Below are 15,644 nucleotides of genomic sequence, written 5' to 3' on the forward strand. Positions count from 1 at the left end.
CAGAGTAACCAAGGGTTTACCTGCATGTTTGAATAACCGCAGGTGGTGCACTAACATGTAGAAGTTTAGTTTGCTCTGCTAAACATAGAAAAAGTACCGCATTCCAGCTTTAAGAAAAGTATTGGCTTTATTGAAACCAAAATTCAGGTATGTTATTGGTACATGGAAAGAATTCAAATTATGTAGCTTATTTATAGTTAGTAGCGAAATATGCAAATGCCTTTTTTAAGCTTTTTGAATATGAATGCTCCCCCCTGAAAAGAGACTTGAAAGATACGTAATTTGTATCTTGTGGAGCAAGATATATAGTTTGAACATAGTGAAGTGTAGGATAGATAGTTTGTATCTTGCTCCACAAATTACAGTTTTTTGTGTAGGTTTTATAAATGTTTTCTGTTTTTGTAGGTTTTACATGAAACATTTCCACAGCACACATTCCTGATGAATGGACTCATTCAGGGTGTGAAGGTAAGAACTCACACTGTACATAACAACACATTTAGAAAGAGTAATGCAGAGATTTCTGCATTAATTAATGATGTACTAACCATGAGCAGTAAACTGATATTAGGGGGTGTGTCCATATGGTGTTTTTTTTCTGAGTGCCAGTGTTTTTTGTTCCTTATTGGTAAAGAAGGCGCTGCACCCTCTGTTTTTGTGCAGCCGCTCTGAGCGCTTTTAGTTGAAAATCTCTGAACTTTACAGAAAGGTGCTTGTATCGTCACTGCAGCTACTTATCACCCTGGTAACCAAGAAAATGGAGGAGAAGCTTGTTTGGGCTGTTTCTGTCTATGCTGAGATTTTTCTTTACGGCTGTCAGATTGAGTGGTGGTATGCTCATCCAGACAGAGGGCAAACATCTTCCAGTTGTTGCCGATAGTGGAAATCAAAGTCAAACAAATAGTAATAAAAAGCAAAAGGGCAATGCTAGTCTATCACACACCAGTGATATTGATATGTTGTCAAGATATTGTATATTGTATTGCTCAGTTGTCATTTGAGCAAGCCATGTGCAGCGTTTTTTGATGCACTGGGATCTAGCGCCCCCCAGCGTCCTGCCAGCACTTTTCTGCCAGAGAGGAAGGCCAAGTGGACACACTCTTAGTGTTTAAAAGATGAATCCATGTGGAATCTTGTTTAATCCAAGGCAAAACAATAATATGTTTCTATAATGTGTTTATATTGTTGTTTATATTGTGTCTGATTTCATCTCCTCGTGTCAAGGGTCTGCTGTCATTCATGTCTGCTCCTCTGATTGGTGCACTGTCAGACGTGTGGGGCAGGCGCTCCTTCCTGTTGGTCACTGTCTTCTTCACTTGCGCTCCAATCCCACTGATGAGGCTCAGCCCTTGGTAGGACTCTCTGTTAATACCATCCAAAGAAAAGCAGTAATGAAAAACGATGGCAGACCAAAACTTAAGATGTGTGTGGACTGATTAGGAAACAAATATTCCTCAGTTTAATACTGTGAATACATGACATATTTCCATCAGGTTTTACATTGTCTCAGTTTGTGGTGTGTTCAGTTCTACTGTGATTAATATGAGCTAATGGATCAAAAACAAGTCAAGTGCTCAATCTTTATATGAAATACTATCTGGGTCCTTCAACATTCGTCATAAAAATCAATCTACAGTTCACAGCACTGCTGCAGTGGTTCAGGTTCTTTCTAGAGAACTGAAGTTGTTAAAAGTTTTTTTTAACACCTGCTCATCCTCCAGGTGGTACTTCGCCATGATCTCCATGTCTGGAGCTTTCTCTGTAACCTTCTCGGTCATCTTCGCCTACGTTGCTGATGTGACAGCAGAAAGAGAGAGGAGTACCGCCTATGGTCTGGTGAGGCCTCTTGTTTAACGCGTCCCTGAATTTAGAGAAAATGTATAAATCTTTAAATAAAAATATATATAAAACAGAAGCTATCTAAATTTACTGCTCACAATTAAATTTACTAAGGAAAGCTCCTTTACATCAGGCTGATGATCAGACAGTTCTGTTTCTCTTCATTATTTAGTCTGACATTGTGCATGGCAGCTGTTTCCCGTCAGACGTCAGTGAAATATCACTTTCACTTTCAGTCGACTTAGAAGCAGCAGTAGTGGATTCTCAGAGCACATCATTAAGCGTTTTTCACAGCGATTGACCCACCCAATGTCCAATCAATGATAAGAACCTTTATATAATTGTAGGAAATATTCATTACTAACCTCAAAGGAGCAGTGTGCAGGATTGAGTGGCATTTAGCCTTGAGAATGCAGCAACCAACCAACTGAATACCTGTCCCTTCACCCCTTCCTTTCCAAGCGTGTTGGAGAGTTTATGGTGGTCATCAGTTGACAAAGTGGCATCAACTACTGCATCAATTAGTCTTTCAAGTGAACGGGTTCGTTTATATGGCTATATTCAGATATTGGATTATATAGGTAATAGCTGACATGTAAGATAACGAATATTCTAAACACTTGTTCTGCATTGTGGTAGCGTTTTATGGCTCACATTAGCTAGCTGCTTTACATGCTAATACAATAGTAATGAAAGTAATGGTAGTCGTTTAGTGTTATAGTGAGATAGCGTTGGCTGGATACATATTCTCACCATTTGCAGAGTCAAAGTGCCGGTAGCGTTACTGGCACAGATGTTAGAGGGTGAGGGAGGGGGCGGAGAGGCAGAGGTGGCGGAGCAGTCAGGTCTAGGTGTGGGAGAGGAGCCAGAGGAGGTACAAGTGCGGCAGCTCCGGTGGATGATGAAGAGGAAAGAATGGAAGCCCTCAAAAGGCATCAGTGAGAAGAAACAGAGGTATTGTATTTAAAAAAGTATTTTGTTATGTTCCTGTCTGGTCTGTGCGATATGAATAATATATGTTAGTGTATTTACATAGCAGCTCTGTGCTCTATATCTAGCAATGTTACTGAACAAGCCAGTGTCACAGAAGACCTTGTGAAACCTTTGGCGTCACTGGGGCCGGTACAGAAGATTGTGTTCTTTCAATCATTCCAGTGTGTGTCAAGGCACAAAAGGGATCCAAAACTGTGACAATGTACGCATTTCTGGACCCAGGTAGCTCAACTTCTTTTGCCACAGAGTCACTGATAAGCCAACTCAACATGTCAAGTTTTATGAAGAATATATTGCATTCATGGATGACATTGTCAAGAAAGGATATGCAGTGAGGATTGACAGTGCTGAACTTGAACCAACCGAAGGAAGAACATGGTATCTGCCGTACAAGTTCAAGATCAACCTTAAAGAACAAGGAGAGGCTCACGAGGAGATGATTGCTTTCCCTCGTCAGTTCCATCTTTGATCTGCTGGGCTTTCTCGCTACAGTAGTACTGTCTGCCAAAAGACTACTGCAAGATTTATGCCAACAGACGAAAACCTGCCAGACAGCGTCATTAAAAGCTGCAAAAAGTGGATCTCAAGTCTGCAAAAGCTTGACAATTTTGGAGTTGACAGATGCGTTAAGGCAAAGCAGTTTGGTGCACCAGTCTTCGCACAGCTACATCACTTTGCTGACATGAGTGAAGACACTTATGGAACAACAAGCTACCTACTACTGCGCTTTGCAAATGGTGAAGCACAGTCCACCCTGATGATTGCTAAAGCAAGGGTCAAGTCAAGTTAAGTCAAGTTCATTTTTATTTGTATAGCGCCAATTCACAACATAAGTTATCTCAAGGCAATTTCCAAATAGAGCAGGTCTAAACCTTCTCTTTATAATATTATTTAAAGAGACCCAACAATTCCTACCAAGAGCAAGCACAGTGGCAAGGAAAAACTTTCTTTTAAGAGGCAGAAGCCTCGAGCAGAACCAGGCTCAGGGTGGGCAGCCATCTGCCTCGACCGCTTGGGTTGGAGAGAGAGTGAGAGCACAGAGGACAAGATCAACCACGTGCAATGGCAATTGTAGTGCTCCTACTGATAAAAAATAGTAATGACAGCTAATGACATTAATAATTATCATTATTAATTATAGTAAATTTTAGCACGTTTAGCAGCAGGTGTTAAACAGGATCATGGGTAGGTGGTTTGCAGTTGCAGATCCAAACTCTACAGCTGCAGCTCTGGAGGCGGGAGGACCTGTGGAGAGTAACAGGAATGCGATAGAGAAGGAGAAGGGAGAGAGAGAGGCACACAGCCTGGGTGCTCATATGCTTGAATGAAAAAACACGTGATGCAGTGATTTTCAGAAGGTTTACAGTGATCTCGTTGGCAGGACAAACTGGACTATACTATACTGAGTTTACTAGTTTATTGGGACTGAGGCCCACCAGCCGGTGGTAGGATGGCAACAGGTACAGAGCCTGAGTTTGTAAAAGAATAAGAAGCTAACTGAAAGTTAAGGCATAAAAATACTTTTAAGTTTAGATTTGAAAGTCTGAATGGAGTCAGACAGTCTGATATCAGCAGTGCATTACATGTAAGAAATTACACGGACCACCTGGTAAGCAACTCATGGCAGATCAGCCAAAATGCAGGGTCCTGCCTGATGATCCTCCATTCAAGAGTTGGAGTCGACTACTTTGGCCCATTGTTGGTGAAAAGAGGAAGAGAGCAAGTAAAGAAGTAGGGTGTCATCTTTACATGTCTCACCATACGAGCTGTGCACCTAGAAGTTGCATCTTCGCTTGACACTGATGCATGTCTCGATGCAATTAGAAGATTCCTTGCCAGAAGAGGACAAGTCAAAGAGATATACTCAGATAACGGAATCAACTGCCGGTCGGCTGACAGTGAGCAGAGTAAATCAATCTCAGAATGGAACACCAACAAGATCACAAGATACTTGCAACAGAAGGGTACTTCAATCCTCCTGCAGGTTCTCACCACGGAGGAAGCTGGGAGCAGCTTATCTGTTAAGTAAGAAAAATCCTGAACATCACTTTTAAGAAACAACTTTTGAATGAAGAAGGTCTTCATACCTTGTTGTGTGAAGCTGAGGCTATCATAAACAGCAGGCCCATCACAAAGGCATCTTCAGATCTCAACGATTTAGAGGCCTTAACACCAAACGTTAATGATGGTCTACACCTGAAAGAAACTGATGTGTACGTGATGTGCTGGTGATTGTGGACAACACGGAACCAGAAATTCATGGCCACTCGGAAGAATTGCGGAGACTTCTCCCAACAAGAAAGGCCTTGTTTGTCAGGTAAAAGTCAAGACCTAGACCAATGAGCTTTGCTGTCCAATAACAAAGCTTTGTCTTCTTCAAGAATCTGAGGACAATTGATGAACTGTTCTGAAGCTGAGGTCTCGTTTGGATGAAACTAAGAAGAAGAAGAAAACTTCTCTGGACAGTTGGATTTTAATTAAGTTACACAACATGTAGGGTCATTTAAGTTGAGTAATTGTTTCAAGAACATTGATAACAATTAGGGGCGGTGATGTGGGAGCCTAAATGCAGATAATTGATGTTGGACTAGTTAGTTTTATTTCATACGTAAAATAACAATAATAGACAGTAAGGATTATACACATTATTTACAGGTTGAATTATTTACAGTTCATATTTACAATAATTTATGTTTATTGTTTATGTCACTAAAATGGGTGTGTGGATAGTTAAAAATATATAGAATTTAATTTGTTAAATTTGGAATACAAAGGAATAAGGTAATTGCCTTTTTTAATTACTTTGCACCTGTATTGCGTGGATGTTCCCCTAAGCGGAGTGGCAGGAAGTGATATCAGGTTAGTCAGGCAAGCCAAGAATAGAGCCAATCCTTTGTATCTTGTTTTTAATAATAACTTCGGAAATGGACATTGTTCTGTATTATTATTTTCTTCTGTTTTGAAGTAAACAGCTCAATTCGACGGCGTGGTCCTGTGGATTTTCTGATGTGGATTAATATTTTTTTGAATGTGGATTAAGATGTAGGGACTGATTGGAGCATCAAACTAAGGCTTTATTCATTAGAAACCTACAGTTATTATACTCTGTAGTTTTTGTTATCTTAGTGTAAGGTGAGTTACCATTACCTGTGAAACGTCAGCAATGCTACTGAATAATTCTATTAAAATTATATACTGGGGTGTAGTTGGGGTTAAACCCAAATAAACTCAGTTTATCCAGCTCTTTGAAATAAGGGTGAGAGTTTACTCATCTATTTCAACTGTATAAAGCAATGAGGGCAAACAAGGGGGGTACACTGTAGTTTACCTGTAGACTGTAAACTGTAATTTACCGACCTCTGTATTTACCACTCCACCCCAAGGAACAGTATCATGTAGCATATGCAAAACAATGCTATAACCATGCGAACATAATATCATGCAATTTATGAAGCCTTTTCTTTATTTTTCTTGTATGTTATTTCTTTAGAGACTTTTTCAAGAGATGACTCTGGAGGATCACAGGGAGTTCTCCTCCCAACTCCTGGAGAGGCAGCTGGGGCTACTTTTTGATGACCTGATGATGCATCAGTGCAGACATGGTACCCCACCTTCTGCTGGACTGCCAGGGGTACCATGGTGTACTTGTGGTAACTGTAGGGACATGCCTATAGACTGGGAGAGGAAATGCTGTGGCCAGGAGCAATACTGCCTAGAAGAACGTTTTTTACGTCTTTACAGACAGTACCTGTACAATTTGACAGTACAAGGCCAAGTCAGGGAGCCTGTGGATGACACCCGGGAGTACCGTGGCAGCATGGTTCTTTGGGCCAGGGAAACTGACTTATCTTTCCCAGTTGCTGCGTTTGGCGTATCAGGGTCAAGTGCCCTGATCCCCTAGCACATTACACAGGTTTCATACCTGGCATCTGAGTTTCCTTCCTGGCCCTCTGGAATGTCAATACAGTACCATAAGTAGGCTAATCACAAACCTAAACATACATCATCAGTGCATCAAACCATTTTATACTTGTTCTATTTTTATAGTTAATTCATTACTGTTCTTCAAATTACGTTCTATATTTTTATGTTATGCAATTTCTACATTTATTTACATATTGATATTCAGTGTTATCATTATTATTTATTATTCAATGTTCCTTTGAAGTTTGAATGATGATCAGATATACATGCTGTATTTATTGTAATTTAAATACATATAAACACATTACAAATGAAAGGAGAAAATGATACAATGATAAGCTTGCAGCTTTTAGTGTTCAAACTGATGAACATTTCGACAGCTTATTGTGTCTTCAGAGTTGACTTGGATAAAGACAGAAGAAGCAGGGGACACTAAAAGCTGTGAGTTTATGGTTGGGCTCCAACTCTTTTATGGTCGTGAGCAGGGCTTAAAGTGTTCCGGCGTAATGCTTTGTGAAAAAAAAATGAAAAATGAAAAGTCAATACATTTGGGAATTTGTTGTGGATGCGGTTTATCATGTTCAAGGTAATAAAGTTCAACTACCAATGATATGAGAAGAACACAGTTCTCGCTCTGAACCTAACCAGACACTGAACCTAACCAACTTTACTAGCCAATCAGAAGCATAGCGGGATGGGTTTTGGTAAAACTGGCAGTGTAGGATCCAGTGGCTTGAGGCAGTCGGGCGCTCATTTCTTGGTGTGCTCGAGTAAGCTACTATATGCCACCAGTGGTAAAAAATAAAAAAAAAGTTGCTCTCTCGTCATGAATTGGACCCCAGTCATAAAGCTGCTGTCTGCGCACTTCAACATACAACTACGTTACCGGGAGTGACAGTCAGCAATGACTGACCGTGTCTGCGATCAAAAAATACGTGTGAGCACGTTCATTGCTGAACATGATCTGTCCTTCACAATTTCCTTGTTTACAACCCAAAAAGAATGAAGAAATTGTGACTGCCAAGACTTACCCATTCAACATTTGTTGAAGCTCTGGCACCTATGATGTCATCTTCATAGAGGACATGCTGTGGTCCTGGGAAAACTGACTGTGCCTGATCACTGGGAGGAGGCTCATCAGGAGAGTCTTAATGTGCAGGCTGGTCATGCACAGTCTCATCAATTCCAATAACTGGAAATCGAGCAACAGATGGTGCTCTACCCATTCTGTTGAGGTACAACTTGAAGGCATATGTGTAAAGATTTGTTAAAAAGGAAGAAAGAAAGCCATAACACCACACAACAATAGTGTGACCCACACAAAATATGTGGTCACATTTTTGGTAATTTAATGTAATTAGGCGGTAGGGAAGGGGTGGATCTCTTTTGTTTTTGCTCAGGTTTATTATTTTGTGGAATTTGTTAATTTTTGGAGAATGGGCGTGTACATTCATTGGAACTTGGAAACCAAAGCGACTTGAATTGAAGTGCATGATTGAGAAAAATAAGGAAAACATTTGGCAATGTGTTGTATGTAATACAAATAAATTCTGGCAAGACCAACCTGACGTACGGCAGCAAGTTTCCTCTGCTTCATTATTTCTCATGTTTTACTGGCTCTTATTATCTGTGTACATACCCAGTGCAGCAGGGTCTGTTACAATAGCAGAGTAATGACAGATAACACACCTTATACAAAAAACCTATTAATCAGCAACTTTTTGTTGGTAATATAACATGTCAGGACAGCACAATTATTTCAATGCAATGACTTGCCTGTCCACCCTACTAGAAGCACTGATGGTAGACAATGCTGGAGCTGGGGCATGAAAAGGTTTTCCCTTCATAGAAGTTGATTCTGTGGGACCTTTCTCATAGCTGGAGAGATAGATAGAAGGATTGTTTGCCAGCAACCTCTTCTTTCTTCCTCTTTGTCTTCATCTTCTTTGTCTTCTGTATAAAATCTGTGGCGTCAACGTAAAAATGCGAAAGGCCACTGGTTGGTTCAGTTTGTCTGTTCTAGGCTACTGTAAAAACATGGTGGCACAACATGGCGGACTCCGTTAAAGAGCACCTAGATATAAATGGCTCATTCTAAGTGAACGAAAACATACTTGTGATTATTTTAGGTGATTATACACTCATACACTCAATATTCTCATGTTTATTACACTGTTGCTCATAAAGTTGGAATAAAATATTTTTTTACCTCTTTCCATGAAATGATTGAAACAATGTGATTTATTTCATTTCACCTGGGTAATTGGGACACATAATGTAATCATTGCACCTGGTCAAAAGTGATTACTGATGCATTTAAATAGGAGTAAACAGAAGATTGTGTCTGAAAACAAAATTTTTCAACTTTATGGGCAACAGTGTATATTCCATTTCTGCCAATAGATTCCCATAAATATTACACACTGCTCCATTAAGGAATAAACAGGTTTTAAAGATAGAAGATTTCTGCTACCATGCTAGATAGTATACCTAGCTTCAGTAAAGGCTTTTGAGGGGAAGATTCATGAGATAACAGCAAAAAGATGAGCGATCAGGCATTAGCTGAATGACTAGCAGTCTGACTTGAGCATGATAATATTTAGCACACAGTTCCTCCCTTTGGCCAAGCTTTGGTTTGGTACCACCAGACCTTGCAGAGAACCACGGTCTCTTTTCAAGCTACACGGTTTCAACTAACCCAATAATTCTATGACCAAATACCTGGAAAACTAATGACATTCCCAACTTCAAATGGAATTTGTGGTTATTGCTGATTAGCAAATGTTATTATACTGACACCAAAATGGTGAACATATTAAGCATTATACCTGTTAAACATCAGCATATTAGCAAGTATTACAAGTACTGTACCAGAAAATCCCTCTTTCTCTCTCTCTCTCTCTCTCTCCCTCTCCTCTTATCTCTCTAGGTGTCAGCTACTTTTGCAGCCAGCCTGGTGACAAGCCCAGCTATTGGGGCTTATCTGTCAGCCTGGTATGGGGACAACTTGGTGGTTCTGGTGGCCACACTGATCGCTCTGGCAGACATCTGCTTCATCCTGCTGGCCATGCCCGAGTCTCTGCCAGACAAGATGAGGCTCAACACCTGGGGGGCACCCATATCCTGGGAGCAGGCCGACCCCTTTTCTGTCAGTATCAAGTATATAGGATTGGTCAGTTGGTTGAATAATGATTTTGTTGCAGACTGATTTGTTTTGTAGTTGCATGAAGGCTTTTCTCAATGATTAGATGATTTCCTCTGTTTTTGGACACAGTATGTATGTAGAGTGGAGGCAAAGACACCTCAATGTTCCTAAACACAGTTACATTATTTGAATAATTGAATGATGAGATAGGATTATAGTATGTGTCGAAGCCCTTTACTTCTAGGGTAATAATGAAACAAAATTAGGTAGTGGATATGAGTCAGATGCATTTCACAGCCAGTAACATTGACCCTTGAGTCCAAGGCATTCATTGATGACTAACTGCTCGTCTGACAGTGTCGGTGTTGTACTTTCTGTCTCTGTCCCTTTCTCTGTCTGTCTCTCTCTCTCTCCAGTCACTAAGAAAGGTGGGTCAGGACTCTACTGTCTTACTGATCTGTATCACTGTGTTCCTGTCTTACCTCCCGGAGGCTGGACAGTACTCAAGCTTCTTCCTCTACCTGAGACAGGTGAGACACACCAGCAGTGTTTTCCTACAAATGTCAGCATTACTGATGTTACTAACATTACACTACTATCATTAAGGCAACTCATTATGACAACTATTTGAAATGTATGTTCTCAAATCATGCAAATCATGTGCACATTATAGAAACAGAATATAACAGTTGAATTTGAACTTAACGTCTAAAGATGTCAAAGATTTGGTGGAACAGTTATGGTTGAATCTTGCAATAATAATTTCATTGCAGATGCATGTGACCTGTTTGATAACATCATTGTATCCTTCCCCGTCCTCAGTTCAACCATAACAACAAACTTTTGCTCAGACCTGACACATACTGAGAAGTATATGATGCATTGATAAACTTAAATGTAACAAAGCTGACTGGTGAGGACATTGTTGACCTCTGAACACTTCACCTCAGGGGGCCTGTCATGAAATAAGCTGCTTTCCACTGGTTTTGATGATTCTGCTTACAGCTGGTTCAAATCATCTTCTTGGTAGAGTCCCCAGATAGTTGGTAAAATGTCCCACAAGGATCAATATTAGGCTCTCTGCAATTTGCCTGTGATTAAGCTATATTATATTTTAAGTTAAAAACTGACCATGGCATTGTTTTTATGCTGATGATTGCATCTTATATGCACAATTCAAAGATTGTTCTAAATTCCCAAATGACAAAATGTATGCCTTTCACAAGAGCATGGAGCTTTGATGTTCCTGTTGAGCACTGTGATAACTGAAGAACTAACTGGTTCGGCACATGGTCGTACTTTGGATTTTACCCATTACACAACATTGTGTTGTCTATGACATCCCTTAAACATGTGTATGAACAAATGTATGACTGAAATGTAACAAAATGTAAAATGTATAATGAACATTATTATATATTTTTTCTCTTGACACCTGCCAAGCTTCTCAAAAAGTAACACAATAATACTAATAATTTCTGTCTGTCCCTCTAGGTCATAAATTTCTCCTCCACAACCATTGCTGTTTTTATTGGAGTGGTGGGCATTCTGTCCATCGTAGCACAGGTAACACATGCAGAGGATATTTATTTAGACACAGATCATTTCAAGTGCCAGATATCCAGATTAAATGGAGATGTGATTTAAAGGTGTAATGTGTAAGATCGTGCTACTTGCTCCACCTCCGTAGGGGGCAGCATTTCACCTCTTCGCCCCTATCCAGTTAATCATGTTGTTGTTTTCCCCATGTTCCTTATAATTTATGATTTACATGCACATTTATTGTTGATAGTTAAAATTGTTGATAGCACTGAAATAAATTTTGAGTACTTGTGATACAAACAGTATGTTTTTATTTACCTATAAAAATATGAAGGCAAGGGGATACTGCATGACACATGGGTGTCAGGCTACAGCAGCATGAAGAAGGGATGATAACATTATCACAAAGGCAGAATCAGAAATTAAGGTTTATTGCCAGGAAGGTTTTTACTTACAAGATACTTGGCTTGGTGTTTGGTGCAGGATACAATGAACAGGAAATAACAATAAAAAGGTAAAATACTGTCAGTCAAAAAGATAACTATACATAGATACACATATTAAAAAAATAGTGGTTGATGAGGACAGAGGCAGAAGAAAAGGCAGGTGCTTGGCCATCCCTGGGGATGACTGGAATGTAATTCTGGTCCTGATTCATGTGATAGGACAATTTGTTTATATGATACAAGTTCTTTATATTCAAACATGTTAGGTATGTTGTGTGTGTATAGTAAATATTAGGGATAGATATGAATATTCTAAAATAAATACAGTATTAGGCAGTGGATCCTGAACCTGCTGGCTCTGGATCAAACAGTCTCTTTGTCTTGCTTGTAAAAAAAAAGTTACTGATGCATCTAGCTGGACAACAGCTGCAGGACCAGGCTAAATTCAACTTAATCGCTAAAACATTTATGCCACTTTAAGTGTTTGTCAGTACGGTTTGTCATTTGCACTAATGATACCTTTCGATACAGACCAACATTAGTGTAAAACCACAGATAATCAAATATGCTCATACTCATACAACTAACTTTAACTGTTACTTGTAATAATAGTTTTATTCAAATTAGATGTTCTCTTCCCCCCCCCTCTCCTCAGACTCTCTTCCTCACTCTCCTGATGAGAACTCTGGGTAATAAGAACACTGTTCTGTTGGGTTTGGGCTTCCAAATCCTTCAGCTGGCCTGGTACGGCTTTGGATCAGAGCCATGGTGAGATCTGCGTGTGTGTGTGTGTGTGTGTGTGTGTGTGTGTGTGTGGGTGTGTGTGTGTGTGTGTGTGTGTGTGTGTGTGTTGTTGGTTTCTGTGGAAGCCTACATTGATTGTACAGGTGTAAACAGTGAGATGTTACCACAGCCACCAACTGCCTAAGATCCTACCAGCAATCTGTATTATACATTAGAGGTTAAACTATCCCCCGACTCTAATCTCATCATCTAACCAAGTACAACGGGTTATAGTTGAAAATAGAGGAAATATAGCTGCCTAATGTCATAAGAAATGATTAATCAGACTTAGAAATGATTCTACTGATTGATATATTTGTTCACTGCTGGTGGAGCAGAGTATAAAACTAGCAATACTTTTACTGGTACTCGAGTACAAATGATGCAATTGTGTTTTATATAACCCTTTTTACCTGCCTACATACTCGTTTGTATATTCAAAACGAATGTTTATGTATGTGTGTGTGTGTGTGTGTGTGTGTGTGTGTGTGTGTGTGTGTGTGTGTGTGTGTGTGTGTGTGTGTGTGTGTGTGTGTGTGTTTAACCATGTGTGTATGTGTGTTAACAGGATGATGTGGGCGGCTGGTGCTGTAGCAGCGATGTCCTCCATCACCTTCCCAGCTGTTTCTGCTCTGGTGTCACAGTCTGCTGATCGTGATAAACAAGGTGAGAAAGAAAATCTCCTTTCCTCTCCTCTCCTCCTATCTCCTCTCTACTCCTCTCCTCTCCTCTTCTCTCATTCTAAAAATATGTTTACTGTGTCAGCAAAAAGCTGAGCTGTCTCCTTCCCCTTCAGGTGTGGTTCAGGGGATGATCACAGGGATCAGAGGTCTCTGTAATGGTCTGGGCCCAGCTCTCTATGGATTCATCTTCTTCCTATTCAATGTTGAGCTCAACACCATGGACCCCATACAGGGAGACTACAGCATCGACCCCCTGCCTCTGCATAGTCCCACTGAGGTACTTGTAACAACGATCTGTTTCACCTGCACAGTATTTTGGACAGTAATAGATGTAGTGTGTGAGGTTTGGGATTGTCGGACAGCCCGATGGCCAGAGAAAACGTCTTGGATGCGCTGGCAACAAGTGGCAGTAAGTCTGCGTAGCTTGTATTGTTTTTGCAATATATTTGTATATATTACTCCTGGCTTTAAAGTGTACCAGATTTTGAGTTAAACATCCCATACCGGCTGAGCTGAAGAAGCTGTACCATGGATGCAGAGCCGGGGCTAAGCTAAAGGCTAGGATATGGAGATATAGGCCTTTTCTACCATCAATCCTCATGGGTAATGTCAACTCCCTGGCTAACAAGTATGATGAACTGGACGTACTTGTGAATAACCAGCGAGCATATCGTGAGTATAGTCTAATGTGTTGCATGGAGACCTGATTAAAGTGGACAGAGACGCCAGAGCAAATGGAAAGAATAAAGGTGGAGGACTGGTTCTACTTGTAAACAATAGATGGTACAACCGCAGTCATATCACAGAAGATCTGCTGTTGGGATATTGAACTGTTGGCAGTTGGTCTTAGACCGTACTATGTATTGAAGGAATTCTCTCACATCGTTGCCATTGTTGTTTACATTCAACCACCAGCAGAGCTTGTAGTTGCGTGTGACATCATCCACGAGACTGTTGCTAGAGTGCAGACCCAGCACCCTGATGCATTCATTGCAATATCGGGGGATTTTAACCATGTTACTGTCACACCTCACCTGACTGGCTTCACTCAGTATATTGACTGTCCCACAAGACACTTGATCTGTTGTATGCAAATGTCAAGGAGGCCTCCACTGCTTCAGCTCTACCACCACTTGGCAGATCAGATCATCATCTGGTTTTCCTTCAGCCTTCCTACAAACCCTGTGTACTGAGGCAGGCTGCAACCACCCGCTCATTTGGGCACTGGACCCCAGAGACCAAGCTCAGGTATGTGCAACATGAGCTGAAGAGGAGATTAAAGCAGGCGAAGGAAGACTATAAAAGTAAAGTAGAGAGAAACTGCAGCACAACAGCACCAGAGAGGTGTGGAAGGGGATGAGGACCATCACTGGCTATAAAGAGAAGAACAGCCAGTGGATGATGCCGTCTTTTACATGCCCATTCTTACTTGCATGAGCCAGGTAGTTACATGAGGACTATGTTCTTTGATTTCTCAAGTGCATTTAACACCATCGAACCCCACATTCTTAAAGACAAGAAGGGAAGGGATGGGGGTGGATCCCTGCTTCACGTCCTGGATTGTGGATTACCTGACAAGACAACCACAGTACATCAGGCTGTGTCTCAGGGTCAGTGATCAGCAGCACTGGGGCTCCACAGGGGACTGTTCTGGCTCCATTCCTGTTCACCCTGTATACGGCAGACTTAAAATACCATTATGAGTCTTGCCACATCCAGAAATACTTGGATGACACAACTATTGTGGCGCATATCAGGAACAGGCAGGAAGAGGAGTACAGGGATCTGACGATAGCCTTCAGTAAATGGAGCGACAAGAACTGCCTCCTTCTGAACACCTCCAAAGACCAAGGAGATGGTCATGGACTTTCGGAGGTCTAAGCCCACCCTTCAGCCAGTCAACATTCGAGGGAAGGACATTGAGGTGGTGCACACTTATAAATATCTAGGTGTGCACCTGGACAGTAGGACTGGTCCCTGATGCCATCTGCCTGAAGGGGCAGAGCCGGTTCTTTTTCCTCAGGAAGCTCAGGTCCTTTGATGTCTGTAGTGAAATGCTGCACATGTTTTATCAGTCACTGGTGGCCAGTGTACTCCTTTATGCCACAAGAGACTGGACAAGCTGGTAAAAAAGACTGGATCTGTGCTTGGCAGGAGTGTGGACTCACTCAGGACTGTTGTGGAGAGACGCATGCAATGTAAGATGGAGGCCATCTTACATTGCATGCAAACCCCTAGGTCTTCTGTCCTCCCTACAGCATGCTGTATATATCTGATCTATACTTCACT

The 15,644-nt window shown here is 41.0% G+C and overlaps 1 protein-coding gene across 2 annotated transcripts in view; it reads left to right on the top strand.

Moving 5' to 3' along the window:
• The window catches only part of LOC111239832 (hippocampus abundant transcript 1 protein-like), a 29,471-nt gene that overhangs the window by 10,954 nt on the left and 2,873 nt on the right, over nt 1-15,644 (top strand). The window contains exons 3-11 of one of the 2 annotated variants that reach the window (XM_022769748.1): nt 406-468; nt 1,225-1,352; nt 1,722-1,836; nt 9,686-9,928; nt 10,318-10,431; nt 11,396-11,467; nt 12,545-12,657; nt 13,241-13,338; nt 13,469-13,632. In XM_022769748.1, the coding sequence (XP_022625469.1) occupies nt 406-468; nt 1,225-1,352; nt 1,722-1,836; nt 9,686-9,928; nt 10,318-10,431; nt 11,396-11,467; nt 12,545-12,657; nt 13,241-13,338; nt 13,469-13,632 (1,110 nt within the window). The remainder of the gene's footprint in view (nt 1-405; nt 469-1,224; nt 1,353-1,721; nt 1,837-9,685; nt 9,929-10,317; nt 10,432-11,395; nt 11,468-12,544; nt 12,658-13,240; nt 13,339-13,468; nt 13,633-15,644) is intronic. The other variant, XM_022769750.1, reaches the window with a different exon arrangement.

The sequence above is a fragment of the Seriola dumerili genome, unplaced genomic scaffold (genome assembly GCF_002260705.1).
Source record: "Seriola dumerili isolate Sdu_G_001 unplaced genomic scaffold, Sdu_1.0 BDQW01004927.1, whole genome shotgun sequence".
Lineage (NCBI taxonomy): Eukaryota > Metazoa > Chordata > Actinopteri > Carangiformes > Carangidae > Seriola > Seriola dumerili.